General features: G+C 44.7%; 5 protein-coding genes across 5 annotated transcripts; 1 reads left to right on the plus strand and 4 right to left on the minus strand.

Moving 5' to 3' along the window:
* Positions 1-3,580: 3,580 nt before the first annotated feature.
* On the minus strand, positions 3,581-3,961 carry LOC309828824 (histone H2B type 1-L; the record flags this gene model as incomplete). The annotated part of the gene is made up of 1 exon (XM_082664392.1): positions 3,581-3,961. One exon carries the CDS (start codon positions 3,959-3,961, stop codon positions 3,581-3,583), a length of 381 nt encoding a protein of 126 aa, XP_082520518.1.
* A 319-nt stretch (positions 3,962-4,280) lies between these two features.
* LOC309828937 (histone H2A type 1-like) lies at positions 4,281-4,673 on the plus strand (the record flags this gene model as incomplete). The annotated part of the gene is made up of 1 exon (XM_082664607.1): positions 4,281-4,673. One exon carries the CDS (start codon positions 4,281-4,283, stop codon positions 4,671-4,673), a length of 393 nt encoding a protein of 130 aa, XP_082520733.1.
* Positions 4,674-5,469: 796 nt separating this feature from the next.
* H1-5 (H1.5 linker histone, cluster member) lies at positions 5,470-6,150 on the minus strand (the record flags this gene model as incomplete). Its single annotated transcript, XM_082664689.1, has 1 exon — positions 5,470-6,150. The coding sequence occupies one exon, from the start codon at positions 6,148-6,150 to the stop codon at positions 5,470-5,472; it is 681 nt and encodes a 226-aa protein (XP_082520815.1).
* Positions 6,151-8,525: 2,375 nt separating this feature from the next.
* LOC309828918 (histone H3.1) lies at positions 8,526-8,936 on the minus strand (the record flags this gene model as incomplete). Its single annotated transcript, XM_082664570.1, has 1 exon — positions 8,526-8,936. One exon carries the CDS (start codon positions 8,934-8,936, stop codon positions 8,526-8,528), a length of 411 nt encoding a protein of 136 aa, XP_082520696.1.
* A 1,059-nt stretch (positions 8,937-9,995) lies between these two features.
* H4C13 (H4 clustered histone 13) lies at positions 9,996-10,307 on the minus strand (the record flags this gene model as incomplete). Its single annotated transcript, XM_082664228.1, has 1 exon — positions 9,996-10,307. The coding sequence occupies one exon, from the start codon at positions 10,305-10,307 to the stop codon at positions 9,996-9,998; it is 312 nt and encodes a 103-aa protein (XP_082520354.1).
* Positions 10,308-13,328: the final 3,021 nt, after the last annotated feature.

The raw sequence follows: 13,328 nt of genomic DNA on the forward strand, positions 1-13,328 counted from the left end.
GGTGCCATCTTAGGGGCTACTTCCCACAGTGGGCACGGAAGAGTGTGCCTCTCAATCCTCACAGCCATCAGCATTAGCTGGGGAATTTCAAATACCCCAGATGTCCAGGCCCCCCCTCTGATAAATTGAATCAGAATCTCTAGGGGCAAAGCTCTGCAGTAATATATTTTTTCAAAGTTCTACCAGCAAGTTTGATGCATGATTAAAATTGGGAACCACTGGACACAAGAGGAGTGAGAAACTAGGAACGTAAAAGTGAGAGTGGCCCTTTGATTATTACCTAGTTACATGGATAATGTACCATGAGAAGAAATATGCGAGATTTCGCTCTCGTGGCTTGAGACAAGGGTGGAAATAAGGCCAGAAAAAACAAAAGAAGTTGGAGAAAGGTTAAGATTCAGGAGTGGACACATGTATTAAAAGGTGGGTATGGGTTTGATGTTTGAAAGAACATTATTTGTCAGTGGCTCTTGTTTGTGTGGTCCCTGGTGACCCCCAACTGGAAACAGATTCAAAATCAGTGATTCTTCCACAGGAATTTGCTCAGTTCAGGAGGCTTTGGAGAAGAGGACTATTCTGGAACAAAAAGTAACTGTTGGCAGTAAAAGGCCTGGAGTTCCTATATCTGTAAGGAAGGGCCTGATGCCCTGACTTGGCCTGGTAGTCCTTCTCTCTGACCTCTCTGAGAGGTTTCAGCAAAGAAGTAAAATGACACTTCCACACAGAGCACCATGCCCGTTGTCCTTTTGAAGTCCAGGATCAGGGGTCAAAATGAGTCACAGCTGGGCTTCCCTGGTGGCGCAGTGGTTGAGAGTCCGCCTGCCGATGCAGGGGACACGGGTTCGTGCCCCGGTCTGGGAAGATCCCACATGCCGCGGAGCGGCTGGGCCCGTGAGCCATGGCCGCTGAGCCTGTGCGTCCGGAGCCTGTGCTCCGCAACGGGAGAGGCCACAACAGTGAGAGGCCCGCGTACCGCAAAAAAAAAAAAAAAAAAAAGAGTCACAGCTGATCACCCAAAACCTACAGCTTTCTGCAGCTACTAAGAATTTGAAACATATAAGAATGAAACCAAAGCCATTGTACTGTCATATAAGGTCCTACACATTCTGGAAGGCCCCATTCCCGGCACCGTTTCCCACCTCCAGCTATTTTGCCACTTCAGTCCCAGTCACATTGGCCACCTGCTGTCCCTTGTCTAACACCAGGTATTTCCCCCTTACCCCACATATACGTTCGGGGTCTCTTGTTCCTGCTTCCTTCTGCCTAGAAGAATCTTCCCCAGTGGCCCACTCCCTCGTCTCTTCATCTTTGTTAAAATTTCACCTTCTTGATCAGCATTCTGTGATTATGTTATTTAAAATGGAAGATAACAAAACCATTCTTTATCTTCCTTTTCTGCTTTGTTTTCCTCCCAAATGTTTAATGTTCATTATCTTCTGACACTCTTTTTTTGTTGTTGTTTTTGTTATGTGCGTGTCTGTTCCCACATTAGAAAATAAACTGTATCTGTGCGTGACTTCCTTTCTGTTTAGTTCATTGATACATTTCTGGCACCTAGAAGAGTTTATGGGACATAATATGTGCTCAACAAATATTTATTGAAAGAAAAAATGAACTAGAAAACACTGTACGGGCTGAACTTTGAGATTCAGTTTGATAAATGAAGATGACCTTAAGCCTTTCAAATGCCAAATACATGTATAAGATTCCTTTTTAATATATACAAAATATGTGCATAATAATTCTTAGACATTCACAAAGCAGTCTCACTGATCTTCACAATAGTCATGTGACTAGGAATTGCTGTTATGCCCAGTTTACAGATAGGGAAACTGTGTTTCAGAGAAGCCAAAATCTTGGCCTCTTAAAGTAAGTGGCAAACGTTTTAGGAATTGGTCTCCTAATTTCAAGTGTAGGTCCCATAGGCCAATCATAACAGTGGACACAGGTAATGTTGATTAAAAATGAATTATAAGGGAATTCTCTGGTGGTCCAGTGGTTAAGACTCTGTGCTTCCAATGCAGTGGTCGGATATCTAGATCCCACAGGCCATGGCACGCACCGCCCCAAAAAAATTGTAAAATAAAATGCTAAATACCTAGAGAATACTCTAGAAATAAATCACACTTCCTAGGTCTAATGGAGATAAAGGCATAAAGATATAGGAAAGACTGGGAGGTCCTGGTTTGCATATAGACAGGGTGTATGTGTGTTGGAGAGGTTGAAATAAAAAGGAAAAAAACTGGAGAAACTTCAAGAAGGTAAAACAATGCAAGTTGGAATAATCAGAGAGGCGATTAGATTTGAAATTGGCTTTGCAGGACAGACAGGATTTAGATGGTAGAGGAACTGGGGCTTAACAGAAACAGAATGGAGAACGGCTATATGGTACCTTTCAGGAAATAACTATCTTTCTAGGCCTGATATTAGTCATGTCTTCACTACATCAATAACAATTCTAATTTCATATTCACTGTTAATTGATGTAGTAAAGAAATGAACTAATATTAAACTCCATAAATATTCTGCATATTTCTAGTGACCTTTTTGAGGCTACAGGGAAGGCAATCACTGGTTTTTGTCTACAGTTTTGGCTTAACTCTCCTTTGTTCCTGAGCTCATAAGTTCAGCCCCAATTTTGTGCTTTCTATCCCAGAAGCCCAAGGCCTCCTGTCCTTTAATGGGAAAAGATTGAATAATATCTAGAAAAACAGTAAAGATGTTGGGTTTTACCATCTTAATATCTGATAGTCTGTAGCATGCTTGGGACTTACATTTCCACACTGATTTTTGAGAATGCCTAATTAGCTCTGAAATATGGGCCTAAACACCGGGAGATTGCGCTTCCCCCTTGGAGAAAAATGCCATCCTTCAGGTCTCAAAGATTGCCTTTTCATTTAGAGTTTCTCCCTTATTACAAGGGGAAAAAAGGTAAAGAGGAAACAGAGTGAGATGAAATGTGGAACTGACTCAGTAAAGAAACTGATACTCTAAATTCTTTTTCCCAATTAAAAAATTTGACCATGTAAAAATAATAATGAACAGAAATGCCATTCCCCAAAACTTAAGAATGCAGCAGGATCAAATTACATGAAAAATCTAAAGGGGACACTACCTGCTTGTTTTCCTTTAATCCATTTTTTGGGGTGATATTTATAAAGCATGGTGAGGGTCAGGGCATGGAATGGCAAGTGTACAACTGCTGAAAAATGACGTAAGATAAGTAAACGTTCAGTTAAAGAGCATTTGAAATTTGCTAGCCACTAGCTTAAAGATTGATCCTCAGAGTAAAGCTGAGCTGGACAGTAAGTGAAATAAGCACAATAAAATTCGTTTTGGGTGATGGCTGTAACATGTACAACTTGTTATCAAGATCATCTTATTTGAAATGCCACAAACCCAAAATCTAATTTGTTGCACAAATTAAGCAGCATTTACTAAAGGCTTCAGATTAATATTGCTTTTGTCTACCTCTAAAGCTGTTTAAACTAAGTGCCAGTTCTCTTTGGAAAGCGTGGATGGCTCTGAAAAGAGCCTTTGGATATGACGGAACCTGATCAACTGCTTTGCAGCCAGTGGCTCACTTGGAGCTGGTGTACTTGGTGACAGCCTTGGTGCCCTCAGACACGGCGTGCTTGGCCAGCTCGCCGGGCAGCAGCAAGCGCACGGCCGTCTGGATCTCCCTGGAGGTGATAGTCGAGCGCTTGTTGTAATGCGCCAGGCGCGACGCCTCGCCCGCGATGCGCTCGAAGATGTCGTTAACGAACGAGTTCATGATGCCCATGGCCTTGGACGAGATGCCGGTGTCCGGGTGGACCTGCTTCAGCACTTTGTACACGTATACGGAGTAGCTCTCCTTGCGGCTGCGCTTGCGCTTCTTGCCGTCTTTCTTCTGAGCCTTGGTCACCGCCTTCTTGGAGCCTTTCTTCGGGGCAGGAGCGGACTTGGCAAGCTCAGGCATGGTGAAGTGGCGTTAACAAAAATCCTCGAGAAACAAAGAGTGAGCAATGGGCGAGGCGAGTCCGTTTCACTTACAACTGCATATTCAAATGACACTTAGTAAAGTTCTATGTCTGATTGGCGAACACTGCTAATGACGTCATTATCAACTTTGTCCAATCAGAACGCGCATTTAAAGGACCGACACGTCTCTTTTAAAACGGAATTACTACTTTACCCAATGGAATAGCTTCTTTTTCGCGCCCAGCTGCAGCTATAAAATGTGCGATTTTCTTCTTTCACCTTAGTTGCTTCTGGTGTAGGCTTTAAAATACTGCATTATGTCTGGACGTGGCAAGCAAGGCGGCAAAGTTCGCGCCAAGGCCAAGACTCGCTCTTCTCGCGCCGGTCTCCAGTTTCCCGTGGGCCGAGTGCACCGCCTGCTCCGCAAGGGCAACTACGCTGAGCGTGTCGGGGCCGGCGCACCGGTGTACTTGGCGGCGGTGTTGGAGTACCTGACGGCCGAGATCCTGGAGCTGGCGGGCAATGCGGCCCGCGACAACAAGAAGACTCGCATCATCCCGCGCCACCTGCAGCTGGCCATCCGCAACGACGAGGAGCTCAACAAGCTGCTAGGCAAAGTCACCATCGCTCAGGGCGGCGTCCTGCCCAACATCCAGGCGGTGCTGCTACCCAAGAAGACCGAGAGCCACCACAAGGCCAAGGGCAAGTAAGGCCTCAAGAGCAACGCCTTCGAAACCAAAGGCTCTTTTCAGAGCCACCTACTTTTTCTGCGGAGGAGCTGGGACAGTAGTTTCATTTAATTCCATTGTCATTATTGCCTGGGGAAAAGAAATTACTTCATGTAATTAATTTGGCAAGCAGTTTGAGCCACTTTTCGGACTCCTAGTCATGTCTTCGGAATGTCAGGAAGGTATCAAGAGCTTTGGTAAGGAATTGAGTGCAGTGTCAAGACGCAAAATCAAAGTATCTTTAAGGGCCCCCGAGGACAATCAAAACACTTTCTCGGCTTATTTGCGGTATAACTCGACCTCTGCCAGTGCTAAAGTTATGCTCTGTGCCTTGATTCCTGCAATAACAAAAATAGATGTGTGCAGTGAATTAGGTGGTGCATAAACCGGAATAAAAACGTCTACCATTTGAACAGAAACAGTTGACCTATCTGAACGTGACGCGGGCTTTTTAACTTTAAAAAGTTCTTTGTAGCTAAACACCCAGGAACCAAAATGTCTTAAAATGGTCAACTCACATTTAACATGTTTGTGGACAATTTTGCAGGTTCCTGGATGCAGGTCAAATTTTCTAACTTTGTTGTGTTTTAAAAAGAGTATGTTTTTCGCTTTGAGTTCCAAGCAGGAGGAAAGGTGAAAACGTTTAGTGGAAGTAGAGGGCAAGCAACTTTTTCTTGGCGGGCGGCTGAGAATTGTTACTCAGTGCACAGCTGTTTTCAGAGATCTCTGGGTGGCTCTGAAAAGAGCCTTTGGGGTTTGCGTCTTAAGCGCCAACTTCCTACTTCTTTTTGGGAGCCGCCTTCTTTGCCTTTGCAGCTTTGGGTTTTGCTGCCTTAGGCTTGGCAGCTTTGGGTTTCGCCGCTTTTGGCTTCACTGCCTTAGGCTTAGCGGGGCTTTTGGCAGCCTTCTTCGGCTTTGCCGCGGCTTTGGTTTTCTTGGGACTCTTGGCCACCTTTTTGACGCCAGCGGCTGCGGGCTTCTTCGCCTTCTTGGGAGTCTTCTTCACTGCTTTCTTTGCTCCCGCAGCCTTCTTGGGCTTCTTAGGGGTGGCCCCTGCGGGTTTTTTCGCTTTAGCAGCCCCCGCCTTCTTGGCCTTCGGCTTGGCTTCCCCAGTGGGCGCCTTCCTATTGAGCTTAAAGGAGCCGGAAGCACCCGTGCCCTTGGTCTGCACAAGGGTACCCTTGCTCACCAGGCTCTTGAGACCCAGCTTGATTCGACTGTTGTTCTTCTCCACGTCGTAGCCGCCAGCTGCCAGGGTCTTCTTGAGCGCTGCCAAAGAAAGGCCATTGCGCTCTTTGGAGGCGGCCACAGCCTTAGTGATCAGCTCAGAAACTGGGGGCCCGGTCGCCTTGCGCTTAGCCGCGCCACCGCTCGCGGACTTCTTAGTAGACTTCTTCTTGGCAGGAGATTTCTCCACCGGCGCCGGGGCAGCCGTCTCAGCAGGAGCGGTTTCCGACATGGCGACGGAAGAAACTGCTAGAAGAAGAGAGATTCAAAACCCAAAGAGCAAGTTTTGCAATGCTACCTTGCTCGGGCCCGGGGCTTATATAAGCCGGTGCTGCCCTGTGATTGGTGGAGCGTCCGATCCACCGCCCTCAGGCAGCCGGCTCTCGTGGTTGGACTCCCAAATTGTGTTTGTTAGTCCCAAAATTTGATTAAATGCTAAAAACAGTGGTACAGAATTTGACTCTTTGAAGCTCCAAAGGAGGAAAACAGCCTCCATGTTCACATACTTGTTTGTGTTTTTATGAATCACGCGCAATTAATGAAAGATATTTTTAAAAATCCCTTCAGCTTTTCATATGTGTCCATCAGGCGTAAGGCATCGAGCTAGTTAGTTGCATTGTTGCAATAAATTTTTACTAAGTACCAAGTGAACGTTTTTTAAAAGGTTTTGTCCCTAAGTTCGGCCTTTGATTTTTGCAAGAGGAAAGACACTAGGTTCCGTGGTTTTGCCATAAACTTTGTTTCAAACTGCGGCAAGTAACACAGGCGCAGGACAGCTGGTTGCCTACAGCCCCAAATTAACCATATAGATCTTACTTTAAAAACCGGTTCTGCCTCCCAAGGAGTTTCCACGTGCCATTGTCTTTAGAGAATGGGATTTTGCCGCTAGGAAAAGTTCTGTTGCCAAAGGGACTTCTTCCAGGAGGAATAGAAATTGCTTTGGCTACAGGATCCAATGACCTTCATTCAAACAAATTTGGTTTGTTTTTGATTGAGATGCTTTCTCTCTTTAATTCCTAAGCGAATCCAATAAAATAAGAACAAAGAAAAATGCTTAACCCCAATAATGTATTTTAGAAAAAACCCTGAAACCTGCTAAAAATTATTCAAGGGCTTCCAGTAGCCCTCGAAAGCGCAAACTGTTTAGATGGCATGGGACTTTGTCCCTCTTTCACGGTGCTTTTCCCAATGCTCTCAAACTCCTTACTTCCAACAACATTTAACAAATTACACGGTCAAAACACCCTCTTTTGTAGGACATCAGTGTGGATATTTTTGTGTGTTTAAGTGAAGATAGACCTGTATCTTCCAGTGAAATAATTGGCCACTGACTGTAAGTGTGGACTGGCTCTTAAGGGACTGGAGGTTATAGAAGTTTAAGAGAATTCAGGAAAACATTAACATCCAAGGGAACTGAGGCAATGACCAGGAAGTGGAATGGAGGATGAAGTTTGCTATTTATTGGGAGGTGGGAGGGGGAGGCATGGACAGGATTTTGTGCCTGGATGGGGTGATGATTAGGATCTCTCATGCAATCAACAGTTCTCCCCTGTGAAAAACGGTAGGCCAATACACTTCATCTCTTCAGGAGCTCCTGGAGTTGAAACTATAGCCTACTATGGCCAAATCTAGACAGTGGCCTATTTTTGAATGGTCGTCGAGCTGAGTTTTTCTATTTTTAAATTGTATTTTTAAAAAACTGTGACAGACTATATGTTGCCTGCAAAACCTAAAATATTTACTATTTGGCTCTTTTGCTGTTTTGTATTCCTTCTCACAGACACAGTTCATGGTGTGTTGCTACAGGCCTGCCTTTCAGAACTATGCAAATCGAGACCTAAAAAGGAGATCTTAACAAGAAAATGTTCCAACCAAGTATTTCCCACTTTTTCAATCACAAAACTTTCAGAAAATTTGGGAAGAGGTTGGGGGAAGTCATGCTTTACAGGAGAGAAGCATAATAAAGAGAGCTAACATTCATTGAGCATGTAACTGCCAGGAACGAATCTAAGCATGCCGTACAAACCAATTCGTCTGCTACATTTTACAGCTGTTCTAGGTGAGTCCCAGAGAGATGAGTAATTTGGCAGATTATACAGCTAGTAGTAAATGGCAGCTGTGAGGCTTGAACCTCGACCAGTATTTCTTTCTGCAACAGGAAGGCAAGAGGCACATTTTCTGAAGTCAAGGAGCTAGGGTACTGGGCAAAAACAAACAAAAAAACCCTTCATTTGCCATTTACACAATTATCCACAGAAACCAATAAACTTTCGCAAGGTATGGGCCAGTTTTCCTTCAGTCCCTTCGTGTAGCCAAAGGCTTAATGGTTGTATCACTTTAAGTATGCTTCCCCAGAAACAGCTCAATAGGCTAAGATCACAGAATACAGTAACCTCCGTCTGCAGCTTAATCTCCAAATATGCAGCACTGAAGTGACACAGCAACAATTGAGCCCACAACAGCTATTTCATCAAAACTCTCCTGTCATTTTTCTTTTGGGGATAACGTGTATCCTCTAGAATGAACAGTTCCTTTTTGGTGACAGTTGAGGGGCTCTGAAAAGAGCCTTTTCAGATGAGGTATATATAATAGGAGGCGGTGTAAGATTTAAGCCCTTTCCCCGCGGATGCGACGGGCGAGCTGGATGTCCTTGGGCATGATGGTGACGCGCTTGGCGTGGATGGCACACAAGTTGGTGTCCTCGAAGAGACCCACCAGGTAGGCCTCGCACGCCTCCTGCAGCGCCATCACGGCCGAGCTCTGGAAGCGCAGGTCGGTCTTGAAGTCCTGCGCGATCTCGCGCACCAGGCGCTGGAACGGTAGCTTACGGATCAGCAGCTCCGTGGACTTCTGATAGCGGCGGATCTCGCGCAGGGCCACCGTGCCGGGCCGGTAGCGGTGCGGCTTCTTCACGCCGCCCGTGGCCGGCGCGCTCTTGCGAGCCGCCTTAGTGGCCAGCTGCTTGCGCGGCGCCTTGCCGCCTGTGGACTTGCGAGCGGTCTGCTTTGTGCGAGCCATGCACAAGCAGCGCCAATTACTTTAACGGTAGTAAGAGGACCCAGTCGTCCCAATATATATAGGGACCCTCGCGTCTTGATTGGACAATAGACTGCTGCCTCCCTCGCCTGCCCCGCCCTTCCCCGCCCACAGAATTGGTTCTAGGCTTATTTCTCAAAGAAAAGGAAGCGTTTTCCCGCTTCTACTTCGGTCATTAGGATAATGTACAGAGGAGGTATCTTATTGGCTTTAAAAGACTGCGAGATGGGCTTCCCTGATGGCGCGGTGGTTGGGGGTCCGCCTGCCGATGCGGGGGGCGCGGGTTCGTGCCCCGGTCCGGGAGGGTCCCGCGGGCCGTGGCCGCTGGGCCTGCGCTTCCTGAGCCTGTGCTCCGCGGTGGGAGAGGCCGCGGCGTTGAGAGGCCCGCTGTACCGCCAAAAAAAAAAAAAAAAAAAGATTGCAGGATGCATCAAAATTCTTAAGGTGCTATCTAGAGAATCTCAAAGTGCCTTGCACTATTTTAAATACAGTACAAGATGTCATGATTGGGTTCTTGACAAAAATAGTTTACTGAATAACATAAAAGGGAACCAACCAGCTTATGATAAACGGAGGCATTGAAAGTCGAAATCCAGCCATGTTCTATGTCAGTGGTCTCAAACTTCAGCGTGCTTAAGAACCTCTCAGCTTATTAAAACGAGGGTCGGCCAACTTTTTCTGCAAAAAAGGTATGATAGTATTTTAGGCATTACTCGCTATACTGTATTATTACTTTGCCCTTGACGTGGGAGTGCGAGCGCAGTCGACATAGGTTAGATGAGCCCGAGCTTACACTAAACCTCTGTAAAAACTGGCAACGCAGCTGAGTTTTCAGAGAATTTGCCACTGTAGGTGGAAAGGCTGACGAGGGCTTGGGGACTGCGACAACGCGCAACTTAAGCTCAACTTCAAATTTTTAGCCCCCCCAACCCAACTACTCCCAAATACTTAGAGTGCACATTAATGCCTACAGCTCTTTAACAGATTTCGTGGGTGGCCCTAAAAAGGGCCTTTAAGCGACGTTATGATGCCTTTGGAACTCTAACCGCCAAAGCCGTACAGAGTGCGTCCCTGGCGCTTGAGCGCGTAGACCACGTCCATAGCAGTGACAGTCTTGCGCTTGGCGTGCTCAGTGTACGTAACAGCATCCCGGATCACATTCTCCAGAAACACCTTTAGCACCCCACGGGTCTCCTCATAGATGAGGCCGGAGATGCGCTTCACCCCGCCACGCCGAGCTAGGCGTCGGATAGCCGGCTTGGTAATGCCCTGGATGTTATCACGCAGAACCTTGCGGTGGCGCTTAGCACCTCCTTTCCCGAGGCCCTTCCCACCCTTACCGCGACCAGACATCTCACCAATTCTAATCAAACACGATGCTCCAATTCGCAAAGGCGGTGTTTTATATAGTGGTATATCGGACCTGGTTGGGAACCGCTCAAGCCAGCTGCGTCTCTTCAGGGAGGTTCCAGACCCGAAGCCCCGCCCACGTTTTCAGCAAACTGGAAAGGGCGGTGCTTAAACTACTTGGTTAGAACCGGCGCCTAATGAAAATCCCTCAGCCTAATTTCTACATTGTGTTGCGCTCGCCCGCCCCTGGAAGACCTTTCTTTTGGTTTGGTCAGGGCTTGCTGTCCGTTTTGTTTTGTTTTGTTTTGTTTTCTGCCATCTCTTAGCGACTTGTGGCTGCTGGAATGAATGGCGCATCTCAAGAGCGATGATTGTAGGCATTTGGGAGCTTTTGTGAAACCTCGTGGCTGGCCGCCTGATTATAGATAGCGTCCAGGTGGGGTTTTTTGTCGTTCTCAGCGTCGGTGCTCTCCCCTTTTCCTTACTCATCCTATCACCTTACTTTCCCTTCCCTCACTGGCTGCCACATTTTGCGGGGTAGTACTGGCTTTTTCAAATTTTCTTCATCTCACTTAGAAACACTTCAGGAAGCTGTTTGAGGAAGGTAATCTTTTACCTGTAGTTTCCTTTGATGAGTCCATGAACAAGTAAAAATGCCTCTCAGGGATTACCGCCCTGCCCCCTCCCCCCCTCGCTTCTCTCCTTTGTTGAACTGAGAAATCAAGTGCACCCAAAAACTCCATGCCTTTAATTGACAAATACAGTTGCCTTGCCAATGCTTTGCCCTGGAAATATTTATATTCACATCTATGTGTCCCAAAGGTGTGATTCTCTTTGTTAAAATAATTTGTTAAGTCTCTTCTCCGACCTTCATGGAGGAAACAAACTGCAGATTTCTCAGCTTAAAAAGTTTGAGTCTTTTAATAACCTATAATGGAAAAGAATCTGAAAAAGATAGATATCTGTATGTACATAGATATATAGGTATATTTGAATCACCTTGTTGTACACCTGAAACTTACATAAAATTGTAAATCAAATATAATTCAATTAAAAAATAGAGTTTGAGAATGTTATTTAAATTAAGTACTGTTCAAATGCTTCCTTTTTGTCTTTCTCAGCAAATAATAATGATATTGCCTGATAAATTCTTGTTGAATAATTGGGATAAATATTTAGGAGTTGTTTGTTTGTTTCTCACATTAGGAGAGCTATTCTTTTCTGAGAGAAATGTTGGCAATGCTTTACAGTCCATAGAATTCCTTTCCCCTTCAATCAGATGAATAAATGAGGTAGGTATACTTGCCTTTCCAATGTTCTGAGGGTTGCTACTGATTCACACTTGTCTGGTTGACAATTCTTAATGTTCTTAGTTCCAAGTGTTGGGCTCAATCCTTTTCATTATTACTGTATTTTCAATTTGATGTGCCACACGTTTATTTTCTTGACACTTGATTTTGTTTTCTCTGTTTTGATTAAACCTTTGGAATTAGCTGGTAGATTGTGTTTATATCTCTTACTTTTCTTTTTGTTTTTAATTTTTTTCTCTTTTATTGTTCTTTAGTTGTTCTTCGTTCAAAATTAGTTTACTGACTAGTAACTAGTACCTTTCCTAATTCTCATTTCTCCTGTCCCCAAACACACACACACACTAATCCAAAACACCACTAGCCATTTGGAGTCTTTTCAACTCCATGAACTTAACCTCTCAAATCTTTCCTTCCATTCCATACAGTCTTATTTCTCCACATAGATTGGCCTTTTACCAAGTCAGAACCTTAATTTGCAAAAACCTTTAAGAAACCCCTTACTTTCTCCTGAAACTCTCTCAAAACCTAAATGTATTCTCTAATATACACAGCTTTTCATGCCTAACACTCCCTCCTTGTTTTGTATAATGTCCCACCTTGTTTCCAAAATTTTATAATACCATGGTCTTTATAGTTCCTTCTAAGTGTCTCCTAATGTAGCTAGTTATCATGCCTGAAATATATCAGACAATAGCTGCCAGAAACTCTGATTCCCTTTCATTCACTTCAACTTACTAGCATCTGCAGGGTTGGATACTGAGAAGACAAGAATCAAAATGAAGGTGTGGGTCCTTTGGGGTAGGGGTCCTCTACTGCCTCGCCCTCTTGGGTTTACAACAGGGACAGAAGCTAAGAACACAGTTCCTAAGCTTCTAATCTTTAAAAACAGACTGGTTTCAATAGACTGAATGTTTCTGTTCCCCCAGAATTCATATATTGAAACCTAATCTCTAATGTGAGGGTATTGGGTATTTGGAGGTAGGGTTATTGGGAGGTGCTTAGGTCATAAGTGGAGGGCCCTCATGAATGCGATTAGTGCCTCTATAAAAGAGACCCCATTGTCTCTTCCACACTGAGAAAATAGCCATCTATGAATTAGGAAGTAGGCTCTTACCAGACACTGAATCTGACAGTACCTTGATCTTGGACTTCCCAGTCTCCGGAACTGTGAGAAATACATTTCTATTGTTTATAAGACACCTAGTCTATGGTATTCTGTTACAGCAGCCTGAGCAGACTAAGACACTGGTACTCTGCAAGTCATGCTTTAAAATAGTACTCAGATTTTTTGCCTTTGGTTTTGGTGGTTATTCTGGATTTGCTTGTTTGTTTGTTGTTGTTGTTGTTTGTTTTTTAAAATAAAGCTAGAAAATGCTGTTGGAGATCCTGGCACAGGTGTGCCCAGGTATGGACTGATTCTTGGGTTCAGCTTTTATTTTTGCCATTTATTTGTTTCTTGATCTCAGAAGAAAGAGAGAATTTCTTTTTATGTGCCCACTATATTTTATTTATTCCCTTGTATTAGACCAGTGAAGTCTGTCAGATAACTCCTAACTCTTCTTGTTTTTTCCCTTGCATCTGTTATTTATTATTGTGTAGTGAATTACCAGAAAAGTTAGTAGCTTAAAACAACAAATGTATTATCTCACACAGTTTCTGAAGGTCAGGAATCAGAGAGTAGTTTAGTTGGGTGGTTCAGGTTCAGGGTCTCCCA

This window comes from Grampus griseus (assembly GCF_964374135.1).
Source record: "Grampus griseus genome assembly, chromosome: 10".
Lineage (NCBI taxonomy): Eukaryota > Metazoa > Chordata > Mammalia > Artiodactyla > Delphinidae > Grampus > Grampus griseus.